The sequence below is a fragment of the Aquila chrysaetos genome, chromosome 22 (genome assembly GCF_900496995.4).
Source record: "Aquila chrysaetos chrysaetos chromosome 22, bAquChr1.4, whole genome shotgun sequence".
In the NCBI taxonomy this organism is placed as follows: domain Eukaryota; kingdom Metazoa; phylum Chordata; class Aves; order Accipitriformes; family Accipitridae; genus Aquila; species Aquila chrysaetos.
This window is the reverse complement of record NC_044025.1, coordinates 13,374,454-13,391,294: the sequence shown is the minus strand read 5'-3', so window position 1 is coordinate 13,391,294 and position 16,841 is coordinate 13,374,454. Positions and strand designations below refer to the sequence as shown.

The 16,841-nt window shown below is 41.9% G+C and overlaps 2 protein-coding genes across 3 annotated transcripts in view; one reads left to right on the top strand and one right to left on the bottom strand.

Annotated features, from left to right (window-relative positions):
- Positions 1-2,100: 2,100 nt before the first annotated feature.
- Positions 2,101-4,000, bottom strand: MED7 (mediator complex subunit 7). 2 transcript variants are annotated; one of them, XM_029998137.1, is made up of 2 exons: positions 3,927-4,000; positions 2,101-3,309 (listed from the first exon to the last, which is right to left on the bottom strand). In XM_029998137.1, exon 2 carries the CDS (start codon positions 3,288-3,290, stop codon positions 2,598-2,600), a length of 693 nt encoding a protein of 230 aa, XP_029853997.1. In that variant the 5' UTR covers positions 3,291-3,309; positions 3,927-4,000; the 3' UTR covers positions 2,101-2,597. The 2 variants fall into 2 exon arrangements, with proteins under 2 accessions (XP_029853997.1, XP_029853996.1); XM_029998136.2 differs by having other exon boundaries at positions 3,867-3,993.
- Positions 4,001-14,044: 10,044 nt separating this feature from the next.
- ITK (IL2 inducible T cell kinase) overlaps positions 14,045-16,841 on the top strand; it is a 33,103-nt gene continuing 30,306 nt past the window's right edge. The window contains exon 1 of the mRNA XM_029997789.1: positions 14,045-14,503. Within this exon, the coding sequence (XP_029853649.1) occupies positions 14,333-14,503 (171 nt within the window). The 5' untranslated portion in view covers positions 14,045-14,332. The remainder of the gene's footprint in view (positions 14,504-16,841) is intronic.

The window sequence follows — 16,841 nt, the reverse complement described above, 5'->3', positions numbered from 1 at the left end:
TGGTGACACACTTGGCTTCTCTGTATCAAGAAACTTTTGGAACTTTTTGAGTAACTGTACTTCTGTTATCCCTGTGCTTGTTCAGATAGTGTAACAGAAGGGCTGGGCTTTTTTCTTTTCCTTCTCCCCCCTTTTTTTTTTTTTAATTAGGAAAACATCCAACAAAATGCTGCTTAATACCCGATGTTAACTTTGTCTCATCAAGTTTCATAAGGCATATATAATCCAACACATATTGTATACATTAACATTTCAGGGGTAGAATACTTCAAATGTCATTACATCCAAAAATAAAATCAGGACTTGCTGAGGTAAGAAAAGATCTCATCATTAGGAACAGGTGAATTAACACACTAGAGAAGACAACATTTATAATCAAATTTGCTAGTCAGTGAGTCACATCATCCTATGAAATGTGAAATGCCCATTTCCCTAGACTAACAGGCATATGCCACCCACTGCCTTCACTGCAGTGCCACCCACTGCCTTCACTGCAGCTACAGTCCATTGTTTTTCCTAAAAGCAAAGCTGTAACAGAAAAAGGGAAAACTATCACTGTTTTGACCTGACAACAGAGGAAAAAGTCAATGTTTTGGCTGAAAAAAGCCCAGGAAGCCTCCCACAGCTTTCTAAGGGTTTGCCTTAAACACAGAAAAAAAAATAACCTAGAATAAACAAATTATTTGTGAAACTTTTTGGAAAGTGAAAGCAGCCTTAATTACTTTTTAAATGACATGATCCCCATTTACCTCAATGGTTTCAAAAAAAGTTCATTGCAATTGTTAGATGCTGCTAGGACGCAGTATATTAACTATGCAGTATTTTGAAGCTGTAGTACCCAGGCCTATGACTTTATTAAAAGCATAAAAATTAGACAAAAATTAACAAAAAACCATTGAGCATCTACGACAGTTTTTTTTTGAATGGCAAAGTTAAAACGTCCTTGACAAACTGTAGCTCCACAGTGCACAACCTCTCTTATCCTAGAGGCACTAAATGTTTCTTCATATCTTCCACATGAAACAACATTTGCAAAATAGATACCAAATTAATTCTGCTCACTTGCAACTATTTTAGTTACCTACAAGCAATATAATTTAGATCTAGTCCGGGGAGAAAGAAGGAAACAGTGGTGGTTGAATAAAGGACAAAAGTGTTAACTTTGTAAAATTATTTACACATTTCTAAAAAAAAAAGAAAAGTTTCTCCTTTTCTCCTTCTTTATTGTTACTTATGTCACTTAAAAAAGCAGATGATGTCCTCCAATGAGTCAAACTCACTTCAGTTCATCTTTATCTGCACCGAGCTCAATCCCCACCACCCAACAGCTAAATACTTTTGCCTGCCCCTTTAAGCAACATTTCTGAAGACAGAACTATCAAGTGACACAGAGATACAGCTTGTTAAATCACAGTTAAAAAACAGAGTTAGTACAAGTTCCCTCACTCATAAGGTTTACCTGTTTTTTAGCTGCTCCACATACTTTGGAAAACATACATACTACAGTGTTACATGGCAAAAAGATGGAAGTAGGATTTCCCTGACAGGAGGGGCAAAGAAGCCACTTCTTCACTATCAAATCACTCTTTTCCTTTTGCTATGGGGGACTGAAACAACTCAAACGTTCTTTAAACATGATTGATATGGCTTCCACTTGATGGAATACTTGCAGGTTCTTCCAAACTTAGAAGTTCTCAATTAGTATAAAGGCTAATTATCCAATCAGACTCTCCTTCCTGAGAAAAATGCTCAGCTGGGCACAGAACCAACCTAAAAGGCAAATACAAACCATCTGCACTGCAAAATGATTCACTTCATGCATCTATATTAACTATGCAGGAAATATAAGTTAGTCTAAGCATCTATATTAAAAAAAAAAAAAAAAAAAGGAAAAAGTAGGCATTTTTGTAAAGTCAAGACTGGTTATGATTTACATCTAAGGAAATTAAAATCCAAATAGTTTTAATTCATTTAGTTGTTGAGACTCCTGGCAGCGTTTCTCTGTAAGGCAAATTACACCGTATTAAATCTGTGATAAAGGAATTTTTAGGTTCTCTTTAGTACAGTTTTATTATTACAAAACTAGAAGGGAATGCATTATGCAGACTTTACACTAATTTTATTTTTACTATTGCGTTACACATTCCTGAAAGGACCCACTGAAATTGTAAACAACTAGCACTTATTTGAAATGGAGGAACTGTCAGCTACAATTCCTCTCAGTCAGATCCCTTGCTTCCACACTATAAAGCAATTTAAAAACCAAACCAAAACAAAAACATAAACAAAGCATACCCGAAAAAAGCAGAAAGTGACAAACGAAGGTACAACAGAAAAAACTAACTTTAATCTGTGGCTACCACCTCACATGATACATTTAACAAAAAGTATGCTCTTTTGTTTCTACCAATAAACACACAGCTCACAAAATATTAAACATTTTCATCTGCCTAGTCACTCACAACCTCCAACAGGTGTACAATAAATGCTTTGTGTGCTTGTACTACAGCAAAGCAAAATACAACATATACCCTCAGATTTCATTCTGCCTCTCACTATGGTGAGCTAAAAAAAAAAAAAAAAAAAAAGTGTTTTCTTCATGTCATTTCATCAATAATGCTACACATTGCTGCATCTTTGTCTAAAACCTGGTCTCTCTTGCCACCAGAACGCTCTCTCTGCTTTTCGCTCTGTCCAATACAGTTGCTGCCATCATCAGCATCCATTGCTTCTGTTTTCACTCTCAGTCCTCCCTCTGAATGAGGCAGATCATCAGGCAAGGAAGCCAGGCAGTTCTGAATCATCTCTACAACTCGCTCTAAGTGCTTCTGAAATCGCTCTGCCGTTTCCAAACGCTGACGTTTCTGCACCTCCATCATGACTCTCAGCGTCTCCCTAGCTTGGTGAGGGCGATACTCATTTATAAGATGATGGACATGAACAAAAAGCAGTTTCAAGTCTTCCAGTTTCTCCTCTCGCTTTATACTCCCTGGACTCCTTATCAAGATATCCAAGAGGTCCAAAAAGTTGACCAGGATAGACATATTAAGTTTTCTTAATTCCTTCTTGTGATCAAACTGCATAGGATGTAGCCGTTCAATACCCTGGCTCTCCAAGGGTCGAATAATCAGATCATCACATTGAAACTGATTACCAAACATCATATAACTGTCTTTCACAGGTGGAGGTGGCTTTGGAGCCAGGCCTTTCCGGATGTTTTCATCAGTGTATTCTTTTATATATTGCATTGGAGGCGGAGGAAGGGCACTCACTTGCTGAGGTTCACCCATTTTTGCCAGACGAAAATACCTAGGGAATGTCCCAAGAAAGATATGTTAAACAATTTGCATGACAACCTTATCGTATAAATAGAAACAAGGGCAATACAAGAGAGCTGGCTGTGAGAAGATAAGCCAGAAGAAAGCCATCTTAATGTGTAGAATACAGGAAACTCCCGAATGAATCCATGTTAGCTTTCCACTGAGCTATACTTTTAGCAGGATTAACTTCACTAGAAACACATAAAGCATTCACTTCTCGAACCACGCAAGACCAGCCTGTGAACAGAGCAGCCACAAGAAGAGAGGGCAGACGCCTTTCCTAGCTGAGGCCTGGCCCGCTAACACCACACCCTGCCAGAGAAGAAACCGCGCAGCCCGGCGGCGGGCAAGCACCGCCCTCAGGGGAGGACGCGGCCCCGCGCCGCGGCTCCACAGCCGCCGCCAACGCCCTGCCCCGGGCCAGGCCGGGCCGGGCCAGGCTCTGGGAAGGCCCGAGCCGCGCCGCGGGGCTCTCCAGGCCGCTGCTGAAGCGAGAAGAGCCGGGGTCTCGCTACGGCGAGACCCCATCGGCGACTGACCACGTACCCGGCGAAGGGGACGGCCCCGCCGGGAGCCCGCGATCCGCGGGGAGCCGCCGCTCCTCACCTCCCCGCCGAGCTCCCCTCAGCGCAACCGCCGGCGCCCCGCTTCCGGCCAGCCCCCAGCTTCCCTTCCTCTCCATTGGCTCGCCGTCGGCAGGGCGGCACGCTCTGATTGGCCCTCCCGAACACCGGTCAGAAGCTCGCTCCACTCACCGCAGAGGGTTCCCTCGGGAGGCGGTGCCGAGCACCGCGGGGCGGGCCGGGCCGTGGCGGAGTGAGGAGGGCGGAGGGAGCGTTATGGCGGCGGTCGCCCGGCCAGGGGCTGCCCTGTCCCCGGACGTGGCAGCAGGCAGCCCAGGCGGGACTTGGGGGGCCGCATCCCCACCGCTGTTGGGGGTCTCCCCAGGGGTGCGGGGCCCCCTCACCAGAAGCCGCTCCTGAGGCGGCGAGGCCAGAGGCCTGTGGGGGGCGGGAGCGAGCGGCCTGGCATTGGCCGGGCTGGGGCCGGAGAGTTCGGCCCCGCGCTTGGAGGCAGGCGTTTGGGTCGGAGTGTCCCTGCTGCTGGGAAGCACGGACTGCTTCGAAGGAACGTACTCGGATCGGGATCGGCCAACACGATTCCTAGGCGTTAGCCGCCGAATTACGCAGAGATGCGGGGTGTGGTGATCCTGTGGTATGTCGTGCTTCCACGCATCAGAAATGCGGGCATTACCCCGGCCGTGAAATGAAGACGTTACCCTGGAACGTGTTTGCGTCGTTCCTTCAGCTGAATACACTAAACCTGACCACATAAAGACTGTAACAAACAGCCGGGCTCCGTTTTTTTTCTCTCAGTTTTGTTTTATGAGGAGTTGAAGAATAAATGGTGGATTTAAGTTTTTCACCTTGTGGATCAGGGGGAGCTGGGCTTGCTGGCATCACCTCTCCAGGAATTTCTCCCTGAAATGGCCAGCGGGAAAGGATTCTTGACGCTTGGCCATTTACGTCCCGTTTTCTCTCTTCCTCAGCAGATGGCAGCAGTGGCCTTTGGCTGACGGGACGCGTTGCGTGCACACGCAGTATCATTTTTGCAGATTTCACTTTTCAAGATTGATCATTTCACCAAAAAAAAGTTTTGATTGAGCGATAACTACTTTGGATCTTTTAATTATTTCTAAAACAGTGCAAAGGAACACCAGAATAGTTAGGTTTAATTGACTAGAAAACCTGAAAAAAATTTACTGCTCACATTTTACTGAACATCTGAATATATATTTAAGTACTCCAAACCAAACAACACTCTACAACTGACAATGAGCGCAACCCTGGCTGCAAAATAGGCTGATCTATTTTCTTTTGTAAGCAAAGTATATTTTTGGGAGGAAACAACCCCCCTTTGAGGCAGTTGTTCTCAGATTATGTAGCAAGGGTCTGTCACATAGGAAGGAACTTCAGTGAACTTGCTGAAGAAGTCTTTCCCATTATGAAGTTCGATGCCGTTGTTCTCTGACAGTGCAGTACAGTATTCACACATTTTACATGATGTTGCTAATTATTACATTGTCTCTTAGTCTCATTATCTCTTCATTACTTAGTCTGAGTTAAAGGTTTGTCCTTTTCTCTGTATTCATACAGATTGATGTCATCAGTATGATTGTAGTTTAGAATTTATCCATGTATATGTATATATGGATATGGCCTACACTGTGTTTTCAAACATTTCTTGCCATTTAGTAATGACTTACAACTTTGATTTAGGGAAAATTGACACTAAATTCATCTGGGCATAATCTGTATTTGTCACTAGTCTCTAGACTGACAGATCTGATGCCATCTGATATCTGAAGCAGTATGTTCACGTTTTCTGCCCTTGATGCCATTACTTCTACTTAAAAAGTGAGACAAAGGTCCTTAGATGAAGGATTTTGTGGTGCCCCAAGATGTGAATTAGTCTAGTGTTCTTTTCAGGAACATATCCATACGGACTGAAATGTCACAAATGTGAATAGCTTGCTCAGACCCAGGAGCCTGGGTATAGAAAGCTCTTATTCTTTGTGCAGAAATACCCTAATGAGCAGGCACGGTGGGCAGCACAGTGCAGAAAAAAATGTAACAGGATAAGGTGGTTTGCCCATGTTGTGTTCCGTTTTCAGCATTTCAGCACTGGACCTGGGCCAACCATCCCTTTGAAATGTAGGAGCTGTCCCAGTACACAATCTGTTAGTAAGAGTCACCTTTAAGAAAACTGGAAGGCACAAAAGGTAACTTGATTCTAATATAAATATTCTATGCTTTAATTATTTTGACAATCAAGACTTAAAAAACCAAACAAGTTAAAGAATTAAAAAGTTTAAAAGGTTGCTACCAGTCACCGCTTTCCTACCACGGCTATGGAACTTACGATCTCCACAGAGTGAAGGAGTGCTTTGGGTGCAGGCATTGAACTGGGACTCTGGGACTCAAAGAGCCACAGCCTTGCTCTTTGACATGAACCAGTCATTCAAACTCTCCATATTAAGCCACAATGTCCTTTGGGATCAGCAGGAAGATTTAAGAGACCTTTAATCTTCATTCATAAAATCAAAATACTTTACCACATTGCTTCTTTCATCAGCTGGTGATCTTGTCAGTTGAGAATCTAAACAGTTCAGAGCAGAAAATCGTGTACTATCAGCCAGGGGGATCCAAGATGGCTTATCTTTTCTTTTCTTTTTTTTTTTTTTTTTTTTAACATGGTGCTTGTTTCTAAGTACTACTTCAATGCATACAAAGAAGCGAAAGTACTCCAGAATGGAGATGCAGATCTTAGCAAGGCACATAAATATGGAACTGAGAGCATGGTTTTCAAACACAGGCAAGGATGCAGTTCCATACTGCATGGATGCAGTTCCGTGCCACATTTCTGCTTTGGAAAGGGAGGTCTCATTCCTTCACCCTCCTGCCCTACTCTTTCCTCCTGGTTCCGCTCTCTTTTCTTCCTTCACTGCTCCTCCAGCCCCCAACTTCTGGCTGTGGAGTCCTTTCTTCTCACTACTTCGTACCATCACCGTCAGGCATTGGATTGCAAAGCAAACTGATGCAACTACAAACCCCACAGAAAACATTTTGGTAATTTTTCTGGATTAAGTTTTCAGCTCTTCTGGTGAGTTAAATCAACTCACTGTGCTGTGTATCCTGTGAGCATCAGGGTCAGCTTTTAAGAGAGGAGGGCGCATAGGCAGAAGGAAGGGAGGAGGTCAGGGAAATGGTGAGGGGAATGGTTCTCCTTGTTTCTGTGGCAGCAAGCTCTTAGCTTGTCTCAAATCATCTTATTACATCATAACCTGAAAGATAGGCAAGGAATAAAAAGCACCACCTCCAGAGAGGCACAAGAAAACCCATGTAGTAGGAGGTACTAACACACCTTTGGTTTTATTGGACTTTCCAGACTTTGATTTCACATTCTTTCAACAGGAGCTGAGCTTAATTCTCTAGTGCCTTGGACTCAGTGAACTGTGCAGCAAGGATGTAAAATGCTGTGACTTCAAAAAGTAGAAGACAGTGGAGGGCCAAGCACTTGTTTTTTACCTGATCTCTGTGATGTTCTTGAGTCATCTTTCCAGTCTGTATGTAGTGGCCGAGACAGAGGGGATACAACGTCAACTAGTGAAAGAAGACAAATGGGTTTCAGTCTCATTCTTGGTAGCATGGCTGATTCTCAGAAGACCCATGGATGACCCTTTCCAGCCTATGGGGAGCTGCTAACATTTCTCTTTACAGTGGTTCCAAATGAGAAATTAAGAATGATGCTGAGTGTCATGCGTAGCACTTTACAATTTGCTTTCTGCTGCATTTCAGCTCTTTTCTGAAATAAGAATGCTATCCAGTACAAGCCTACCACTGATAATACAGCACAATTCCTACAGCATCTCCAAACTGTGGGAATGAACCTGGACACCCCTTCAGCAGATGGTGAATCAGTACAATGATATTCTCCACATCAAGGACACAGCATTTTAATTTATTGCTTTAGTTAAGTTTATGTTGTTTTTCTTCATAACTAATTTTAGGCAAATTGGCATGTTTCATTATCAGGCATTCCAGTTCTGTTAATTCAGCAGCAGTGTGTACAGTGTGTGCCATTGCAGTATGCTAAGTTATTTTAGCAGAATTTGAATCCAAGCATTGTACAAGCACAGTAAATACAAACCCCATGCATGGTCTTAGAACAGCGCTGCTCTCTTCTGTGCTACAATATATTTCTTCCATTTTTGATTGCTATTGCACTCTAAAGAGTAAATAAAAGTGTGGTGTTTTTTTCCCACGTTGTCTGAAAAATAACCCCAAAATGAAACTCAGTTCCAGTCTTTTGTTGGGTTTAGGTTGAGTGTTACATCTTACAGCCTAGTTAAGCAATGAGCTCAGGAATTTCCTTTTTTGGTGACTGTTATAGGCTTTGTTGCAGGATATACCAGGGAGGAGGGGAAAAGAAAAGGAGACTGTTGGGGGTGAAGGGGACTTAAGCAAGCTTTATGTCTCCATCTGCTGCAGTTAATTCCCATCTCCCTGTCTCCTGCTGTGGCTTTGGGAATTAATGAATTTGCAGTGCAGTACTGTGCTGCCTGTTCTCTCTGACTCCCCAGACTAAAATATCAGCTGCAGCCTATTGGTGTGTCTGCTAATGCAGGAAAGAAGTTTAATGTTCCTGTCATGTAAAAACTGGGGCACACCAATCTTCAATGCACATGACAGTTGAACTGTTTCTTGCTATACAACCTATTACCGGATTCAAACAGATTCAAACCTCAGCACAGAGCCTGCATGGTTATTTAGCAATGAAACAAGTATCTCACTACTGGTTAATAAATTGACATGGCTCAAAATCCAGGCACATGTTGATAGAATCAGCCAACACTCTTTCCTATGCTCATAGTCTTAATGTTGTTTCTGGAAGCAACCCCCCTACCTGATTTTTAAGCCAGACATTAATGCTGGGTCTTTACTTGGTCACACACCTGTGGTGACTGCCTGTTCTAACTCGTAAATGAAGATGTCTCAAAAAATGCATCTGCATGGCATGAAGAAGTAATCCCTACCCAGCCATCAGCAACCTGGGTAGCTACAAACGTGTCATATTGCCAGAATAAACTGCGGGATTTTCAGCACTGCAGTTTTGCCAGCAGTGTAAGTCATGCCTTTGTCTTCAGAAGGAAATAGTAACAGACAGGAACCATGATAGGCAGGCACTAATAAAAGGAGCTGGAACAAATTCCCAGTTTGGGTATGACCCGATGAAACTAGGTTTTCCTTTCTGCATTTTTGCCCTAGAGAACAGCTGAGCAAAGTATTATTTGTACCTTTGTCACAGAAGAGCCTGTCCTAACCCTGTGCAAGTTCACCCGTATAAAACATGTTCTCTATGTTACTGCCAACATCAGTAAGCCTGGGAGTGATTCGCTTCAGGCATTCAAATCGTGGATAATTCACTACATCCTCCTAGCAGATGCTCAGAACAAGGCATCTACTTTCCCGAACAGTTCACAGGAGAATCTTGCTCTGGTTCTACAAGAGCAACTCCCTTGGTCACTGGGATCAGTGTGAGCAGATTCAAAGGTGCAGTTGTAAGACCTAGAGGAAAGCTGGATGCATCTGGCTCGTAAAGACCAGGCTAATTCTTCCCTTTTTCTGCAGCTTTCTGTCTTGTTCTTTGGGTCTACTGGAGACATGTTTATTAGGGTGATAATGAACTGCCAAAGAAGCAAGACAGCTGAGTAACCTAAATAGAGTTTCTCACACTCTAAAAATGCAAAGTAGCAAAATGGGTTGAATTCTGGAAGCTTGGAAGTTGAATGATAATCATCATATTGAGCAGCTGGTGAAAAGGAAGAGCTGGCACCCAGGCAGTAAACCTGGCCCAAATATTACACGATAGAAGTATACAGGTCGTTTTATGTGAAGAGTGAAGATATAGTGGCAGCCTTCCGGTCTGTTTTTTTACAAAAATTAAACCTATCTATATTTAACTTTATAAATTTCTCTGCCGCCTTCAGGACATAAGCATTGGTATCAGAGCAGGATGTGCGGGTGGGGAGATTTCCACAGTCTGCAGTAATAAAAGTGTGAACTGCATAATCTGGGTAAATCCCCTAAGAAAAAATCCAATCCCTGAAATAACATTTTTCAGAGCAGAAATAGAGCAGTTTGCAGGAGGTAGCAAGGGAAGAACGAAGGTGATTAAAAGAAAAAAAAAAAGGAGCCCACTAAGGCCACATTTGATAAGTCTATCTGTAACCTCAACTTGCCCAGCACAGAGGAGAATTTAGTGCACACAGCAGCTCAAACTTAAATCTGAAACATTTAAAATATTTCAGAGTTTCTTGCATATGGATGGAAAAGTGTCAAAGGATACATGGTAGCAGGTTTTATAAAGGCACCTCAGCAGAGAAGATGCAGGATACCTAAAAAATTCATCAGGCTTTGTCTCCTCATCTTAAAGGATAGACTTACAATGGTTTTAAGATACTTAAGACAGTTATATTTAATTCCTTTCTATTAAGGATACAGAATTTCTGTACCATGCAATATATAGCGGTGCCAAAAGCCTTGAACAAAAGGAGTGTGCTCGTACGTTCAATGTACCACTGCACCGTCATACAAGGTCAGGTTCCAGAAATGAGATACCTGTGTTAGCGGGATATTCCAGCTCACCCAAGGAGCCCTTTCAGGAAGGCTACGTAGTTTGTGTATAGAGCTCTACAGACTTGTCCTCACATCTTCCAGCTCTGCAGTCAACTCGGCCCTGGACAATTGGTGTATTTCTACCTAACTGTATTTATATATATATATCACTCATGCTTTACTGTAGAAGGGTCCTGAAGCCCTTAAATGACTGAGGCTTTATTTAAAAGGATTATAACCTATTAGTCACCCAGGTGGATGATGACATATGTTTTATGTCTGCAGTTCATGTCTTAAAAGCCACGAAGAATTTTAATTAAAAAATGGACAAGAAATCATGATCTTTGAAATTAAATAAAATTCAAATACACATAAACAGGTTACTCTCTCATAAATGTATAATTAAATATAAATGCAATTCTTAGACCATATGTTTTTGTATATACATGTCAACCTGGTTATATACTCGTTAGAGTTAGAGAGCATTCATATTCTGGTTTTGGCTTGCTACACTCAAATATTTGCGTGTTTGCTACACATGGAGTTCAGGATTAAAGTGAAAAAGGAACATGAAGGGGTAGATCTGTGGCAAGAGTGGATACAAAAATATGTCAGTCCCTACCTTCCTCCCCAGTTCAGCAGTGAAGAGTTATCAGTTGATAAAGATATTGTAAAACAGGAATAGTTAGCAGCTGTCACTGAAATCAGCTCCTGTGTCTATGTCAATGACACTTGAATCTGGCTCTGTTGACTTGTTTCCTTCCTTACAGTCATTCTTATTTTTGTCCCTGTCTAATATCTGGCCCATCATCACCTTGAACTCGCCATGGAAAACTCAGAATGGCTGATCTCGCCTGTTAAATCCTGCTAGTTCTGATGTAACTACCAGATTCTTTATTACTCCAGGCCAAAAATCTGTGATTATGTTCTTAGACCTATGTGCGTCTTTCCTTCTACATGCATTGTATCAAATCGGTACCTTCTCTTTCACAACAGCTCAGCCTGTCCAGTTCTCCCACGTTTCTCTCTTGCCTTGACCCTCACGGCATCTTCCCGTCAGACCTCCTACAGCGCATCGCATCACGCCACGTTTACGCCAGATGAAGTGCAGTTGCCAAGCCCCCTATCTGAACATTTGATCACACTGCTCCCCTCTTCATGTCCCTCCGCTAACTCATCTCTTATCTCATGAAGAAATCAAGCTGCCAGTCACTACATTCAAAGAATTTCTTAGCTCTCCCCCCACTACTTGCCTCCCTTGCTGAATCTCTTCTCCCCCCACATCCTCTCACCTCCAGCAGCATTGCTGCCCTCAGAGGTCTACGTGTTGGTGTCTCATCTCTTTGCTGTCCTGTATGCCTTGCTTTTTCTGCAGAGCTGTAGTGTCACACCCTTGCATTTCTATTTATATTCAATTTTCTGAGAAGACAACATGTACATCTCTGCCAACAGACTGCAACCCCCTTGGCCCAAGCTACAAAGACTTTTCCGAAAGTCCTTAACACACTACGATTAGTGCAAAGAAGAGACTAGAAGGAATAACATAATCCTAAATAAGTGTTCATAGCAAAAAATGCAATGACATTACAAACTGTGGTTTGTTTGACACAAATCAAGCAAATGCTATTAAGATCAACAGCTTTTGGGGGGGAATTCACTGTGCTAGCAGAGTGAAGTCCATACAGTTTGTTGGGGCACTCTACTGCCTATGTTCTGGTTCATTAATTACAAGAAAGGGTCTCGGAGCATAGTTTAAACCAGCAAATTCTCAAGCATGAGGAAAGTTACATGCACGCAAAAGTGGTCCTATATTTTAGAGGTGCAAGCACTTAAACAAGGTCTGGAAATATCCGAATAGCTGCTGTTTACACAGAGTGTGACTTTAGAAAACTCACAGCAGACTGAATTTTTTATATATGTGCATTGTATGAGACGAACTGTTTTGTAGAAGAATTGGGAAATTTGGCCCGAGTATTGATTCTAATCTACAAATAGATATGAAATCCCCCTTGGTAGCAGTAAGTATTTTTCAGGAGATCACAGGCTTGTGTCATCTTTCTTGTTCAACCACAGGAGTTCCTTGGAACTCAGTCACTCTGCCAAGAAATGAAACACAACTGCGCTAGACTTGCGCACTCTATGCTGCATCTCGTCTTCAGCAAGACCACCACATATAGAGAGATATACGTAGGGATCAACTGCACAACAGCTTCTGTTTGTCCTTGTTTCTGTTCCATGATACTGGATTGCCTTTAGCAAATTCTCTTACAGATCTGTATGTCAAGTGCTATCTTTAAATTGTATTTTTATGGCAAAAGCAGGTTCTCAATTAGCATTGAACAAAATTGATAAGGAACATTTCATGATCCCTGGAACATGCTGCCTAAACAATATAACAAAAAAGAGCAGGGAAGGGATATGCCACCTCTTCTTTGGGGACGGATAACCAATACATTCTGTTGAGAAATACGGTTCACAAGTCTGTCTATGAACTGCCCTATAAAATCCAAGTCTTCATTTAAACAGAGTTTGCAATTTTGATATTTGTTCAGCTTTTTTTTTCTCGTGAACTGAATTTAAAATAATGAAGCATCTTCACTGGAGCTTGAAAACAACTCTAAAAATATATCAGCAATAGGGACCTGTCTCCTTATACCCTAATGCTACGTTGAACTAAAGCCAAAAGTCAGCACTGGTAAATTATTTAGATTGAAATAATTTTCGGAAATACCTAATTAATGAAAATACTTATCTTGCAGTTTCCCCACATTCTACCAGACTCCATCGCTCCAATCCTCAGTAGCATAAGCAATACACTTATACATCACTAGTAAAAAATAAACAAAATATTAAAAATGGAAAAGCAGCGAAAACCAAATTGCATTTGTTTTAAAATATAACAGTGCTGTTGTACTGAGTGCATTAGGTACATACTAATTTTTTTTAATTTCTATATTTAGCCTGGTGCAGACTTCCCTGAATGGTGCCCTGAAGTCCCGAGGAAACCAGTTGTGCTTGGTTTGATGTTTGTGCTCACTTCACTACTGATTACACTGGTCTTGATTGCATCCGCAGAGGGCATGTTGTGCCTGTGCCTCCTGGAACATCCAGCCACAGACTCATTAGACTGCACCTGAAGCAGTCAGTAATCAGTAAATAGTAACCAATGATAATTAATTAGTTATCAGTTACTGTAACCATGTGTTTTCAGTTTAAATATCTAACGACTGCAAACATTTATCATTCCTTATACAAGCATATCCTGGATATAATTTACTTTGCTTACATAGTAGGAACTTTCATGTTATTTGGGAAAATTCCTCAAAATAAGTTCTATGAAATCTCTGAGACACACAATCAACTGTTACATACTCTAAATGGGAAAGCACCACTCCTTCGAAAAAGAAATATGGATGCATGACCTATTTCTAAAAGAACAGGAGAGACACTCATCCTATACATCCATGTTCGGTGTGTGCATTTATAACTGTATTTACTAAATGGGCGAGTAGGAGACAGATGCTTAATCATGCCACACCTCTTTTTAATTAATCCTTAATCATTGACTCACATCTACTGAATGTCCCTCAAGTGTTATTTTTTCCACAACATTTACCTTAGCGTATATTTCAACATGTGCTGTTCGTTTTATGACTTCAGAGAGGATGTGGTTATGGTTTGACAGAAAGGAAGCTTTGCTGTAGATGGGAAGATAAAGCTCAAAGCACCTACGCTGCCTTTTGAACAGACTTTTTTTTTTTTTTTTTAAATTAACTGTCTTCCTTCTTGTGTCGCTTTCTTGGACAGGCACTCGGTGCTTAGGGCAGGCATCCCATGTCCCAGGAGACGACCATTTTTGGCTCAGCCATGAATAACTGTGTGCTCCTGGAGGAACTGCTGATCAAAAAATCCCAGCAGAAGAGAAGGACTTCACCCTCCAACTTTAAAGTGCGCTTCTTCGTCTTAACCAAATCCAAGTTGGCTTACTATGAACATCGCCATGGGGTATGTCAGCCATTTTCTCTCTCATAATAGAGTAACGGAGGCAAGGATGAAATTTGTTAAAGGAAGGGAAGGATGCTAATGGAGGGAAAGATGATCTTTGTTAAATTTTATTAACATTTCTGGTCCTTACTACAGCACCATTCACTGAAAATTGCGGAGTGGTCAAACGGGTCATTTAGAGCTCTGGTCAGTGGACATTTGGTGTGCATGGAGGAATAAGACCACCCTGCTATTTTATAGAAAGGATGTAGTTTTGTTGTAGGAATTTAGCATGGGCTGTTATAACCGGTGTGTGTAACAGCTGTCTGAGCATGTGCCTGGCAGTTCACATGAGTACAGGGGTGGCCTGGAGTGGCGTATTGTGAAGATCTCAAGTGTACCTCAATTACATCTGTGAAAAAAGTCATCCACAGATCTTCAGTCACTCAGTCTTTTCTTCAGGGCAGCAGACTGATGGCTGGTAGGAGACCAGTCTTGCATTTTAAAATAAATTCAGCTGCCATGTGTAAAATGTCTAGTCTTCGGAGTTAGCTTCAGAAGGGATGCGATGATGACATCCATGCTCAGACTAGGCATTGTTTCCCCAAGCTTGCATTTCCCTGATTAGCTAAGTATGAAAAAAATTAGAAGTCAATATGGGCACCCCATTGTGCTAAGTGTTCTAGTGAAGTGAGAATTATTTCCTTCTTCTATTTAGCTGGATGTTTGCTGAGCCTCATTACAGTTGTAAATAATATTGCTTGTTTTCCAACAGTCACTGAACATGCTGTTAATCTATTATATTTAGGCACTGTTACTGTATGCAGAGCAGAACTGGGGATCATGCTGCCTTGCTATCCAGCACTGGCAACTTCAGACCATCTGATCTGGCTCAGTTGTGGGAAATTAAGTTAAAACTGAACCCAACAAGAAAAGCGAAGTATGATGTGCCCTTGTATTTTATCATAACCTACTTGAGGTTGGACACCAGCTTTAAGGGTTGTCAATTTTGCTTGCAAGTTATTTCTCTCAAATATGCCCACCAAAATGTTTTTCTTGCTTTTATTTTATAGTCCATGTTTATCTTACCTCCATATTTAAATAGGATAATATTTATTGCTGCATACTGTGTCTATATTTGGGTTGAGACTCTCTTTGTCTGCTCTCCAAACTATCTTCCAAATGCCATTATTTTAATATTTTAAATTCCATTATAACTATCCCACTTAATTATTCTGGGTTAAATTTTCAAAAGCATCTAAGTGATTCTGCTGTAGGTATTTAGAGAAATCTTCACAACTAGTTTTCTTTGGTGCTTTTTGACTCTTGGTGGACTTGAGATGAATTCAACATACACTTTGCCTAGATACTTTTGCGGAATGACAGAAGGTGTCTGTTGTGTCAGCATCTTTAGACACTGAAATAGTTTGGAAAATCTGACTCGGTGACTTTCAGTGGGGCATAGATTTCATATGCTATGTGAGTGTCCTGGAAATTTTCACCCCTAGTCTCCCTAAAGGTCAATTAGGTGAGAGAAAGGTTTGATATATTATCTACTTTATGTTATATATTATGTATTTTAAACATGCACATATTATATATGTGTAGACATGTATATGTAAACACACATGTAACTTCAGGCCCTATACACATTTGAGGGACGGTGGGTAATTACAGGGCTTATTTTCCATGAAACACTGATTTTTTTCTGACACAAACTGTCAAAATCAGGTTGTTGCATGAATAGAACAACTTCATACGAAATTGGGAGAAAAGAGTTTGTCCTGTGAAATACTCCCAGAAACAATCCTCAGCCTCTTCAGTAATCATCCCCCAAAACAGACCATCCCGATGAGACCTCTGCGTGGTCAGGCCATTGCTGGTCTGGAGGGGAAAGCTTAGGGCAGCCCATGCAAGCACCATCTTATTTTGTGCTGAGAATGGAGTGAACCCCCAGAAATTGAGTTCACAGCTAGTGAAGGGAAAATTACGGTACCCGCCCAACACATGGGCTATGCCCATCACCGTGATTGAACCAGGACCAGGGAGCGTGTGCAGGCATTGAAATCAGTGGTCTGTCGTGCTCATTCTGTAGCGCAGGCCCTGGCACAGGTTTGGCTCTGCTCTGCGGGGACTCTCTTAGATAATTTGTGGGACTTGCAGGGGTTAGCACAGACTGTCCCCATTGCCAGCAGGCAGTTTGCATATGGTCCCCCTGTTCTGGAGGTTTAGGGCAGAGCAGTAGGGACGTCGCTGTTCTCTGCCAGCTGGCTGCAGTGATGGGGAGTATCCTCAGGCATTTGTACTGCACCATATATACGGGGCCAGCAACCGTCTGGGCTTTTGAAGTATCTATTTT

Coding starts and splice junctions, on each gene's coding strand:
- MED7 (XM_029998137.1), bottom strand. CDS start 3,290: ATGGGTGAACCTCAGCAAGTGAGTGCCCTTCCTCCGCCTCCAATGCAA.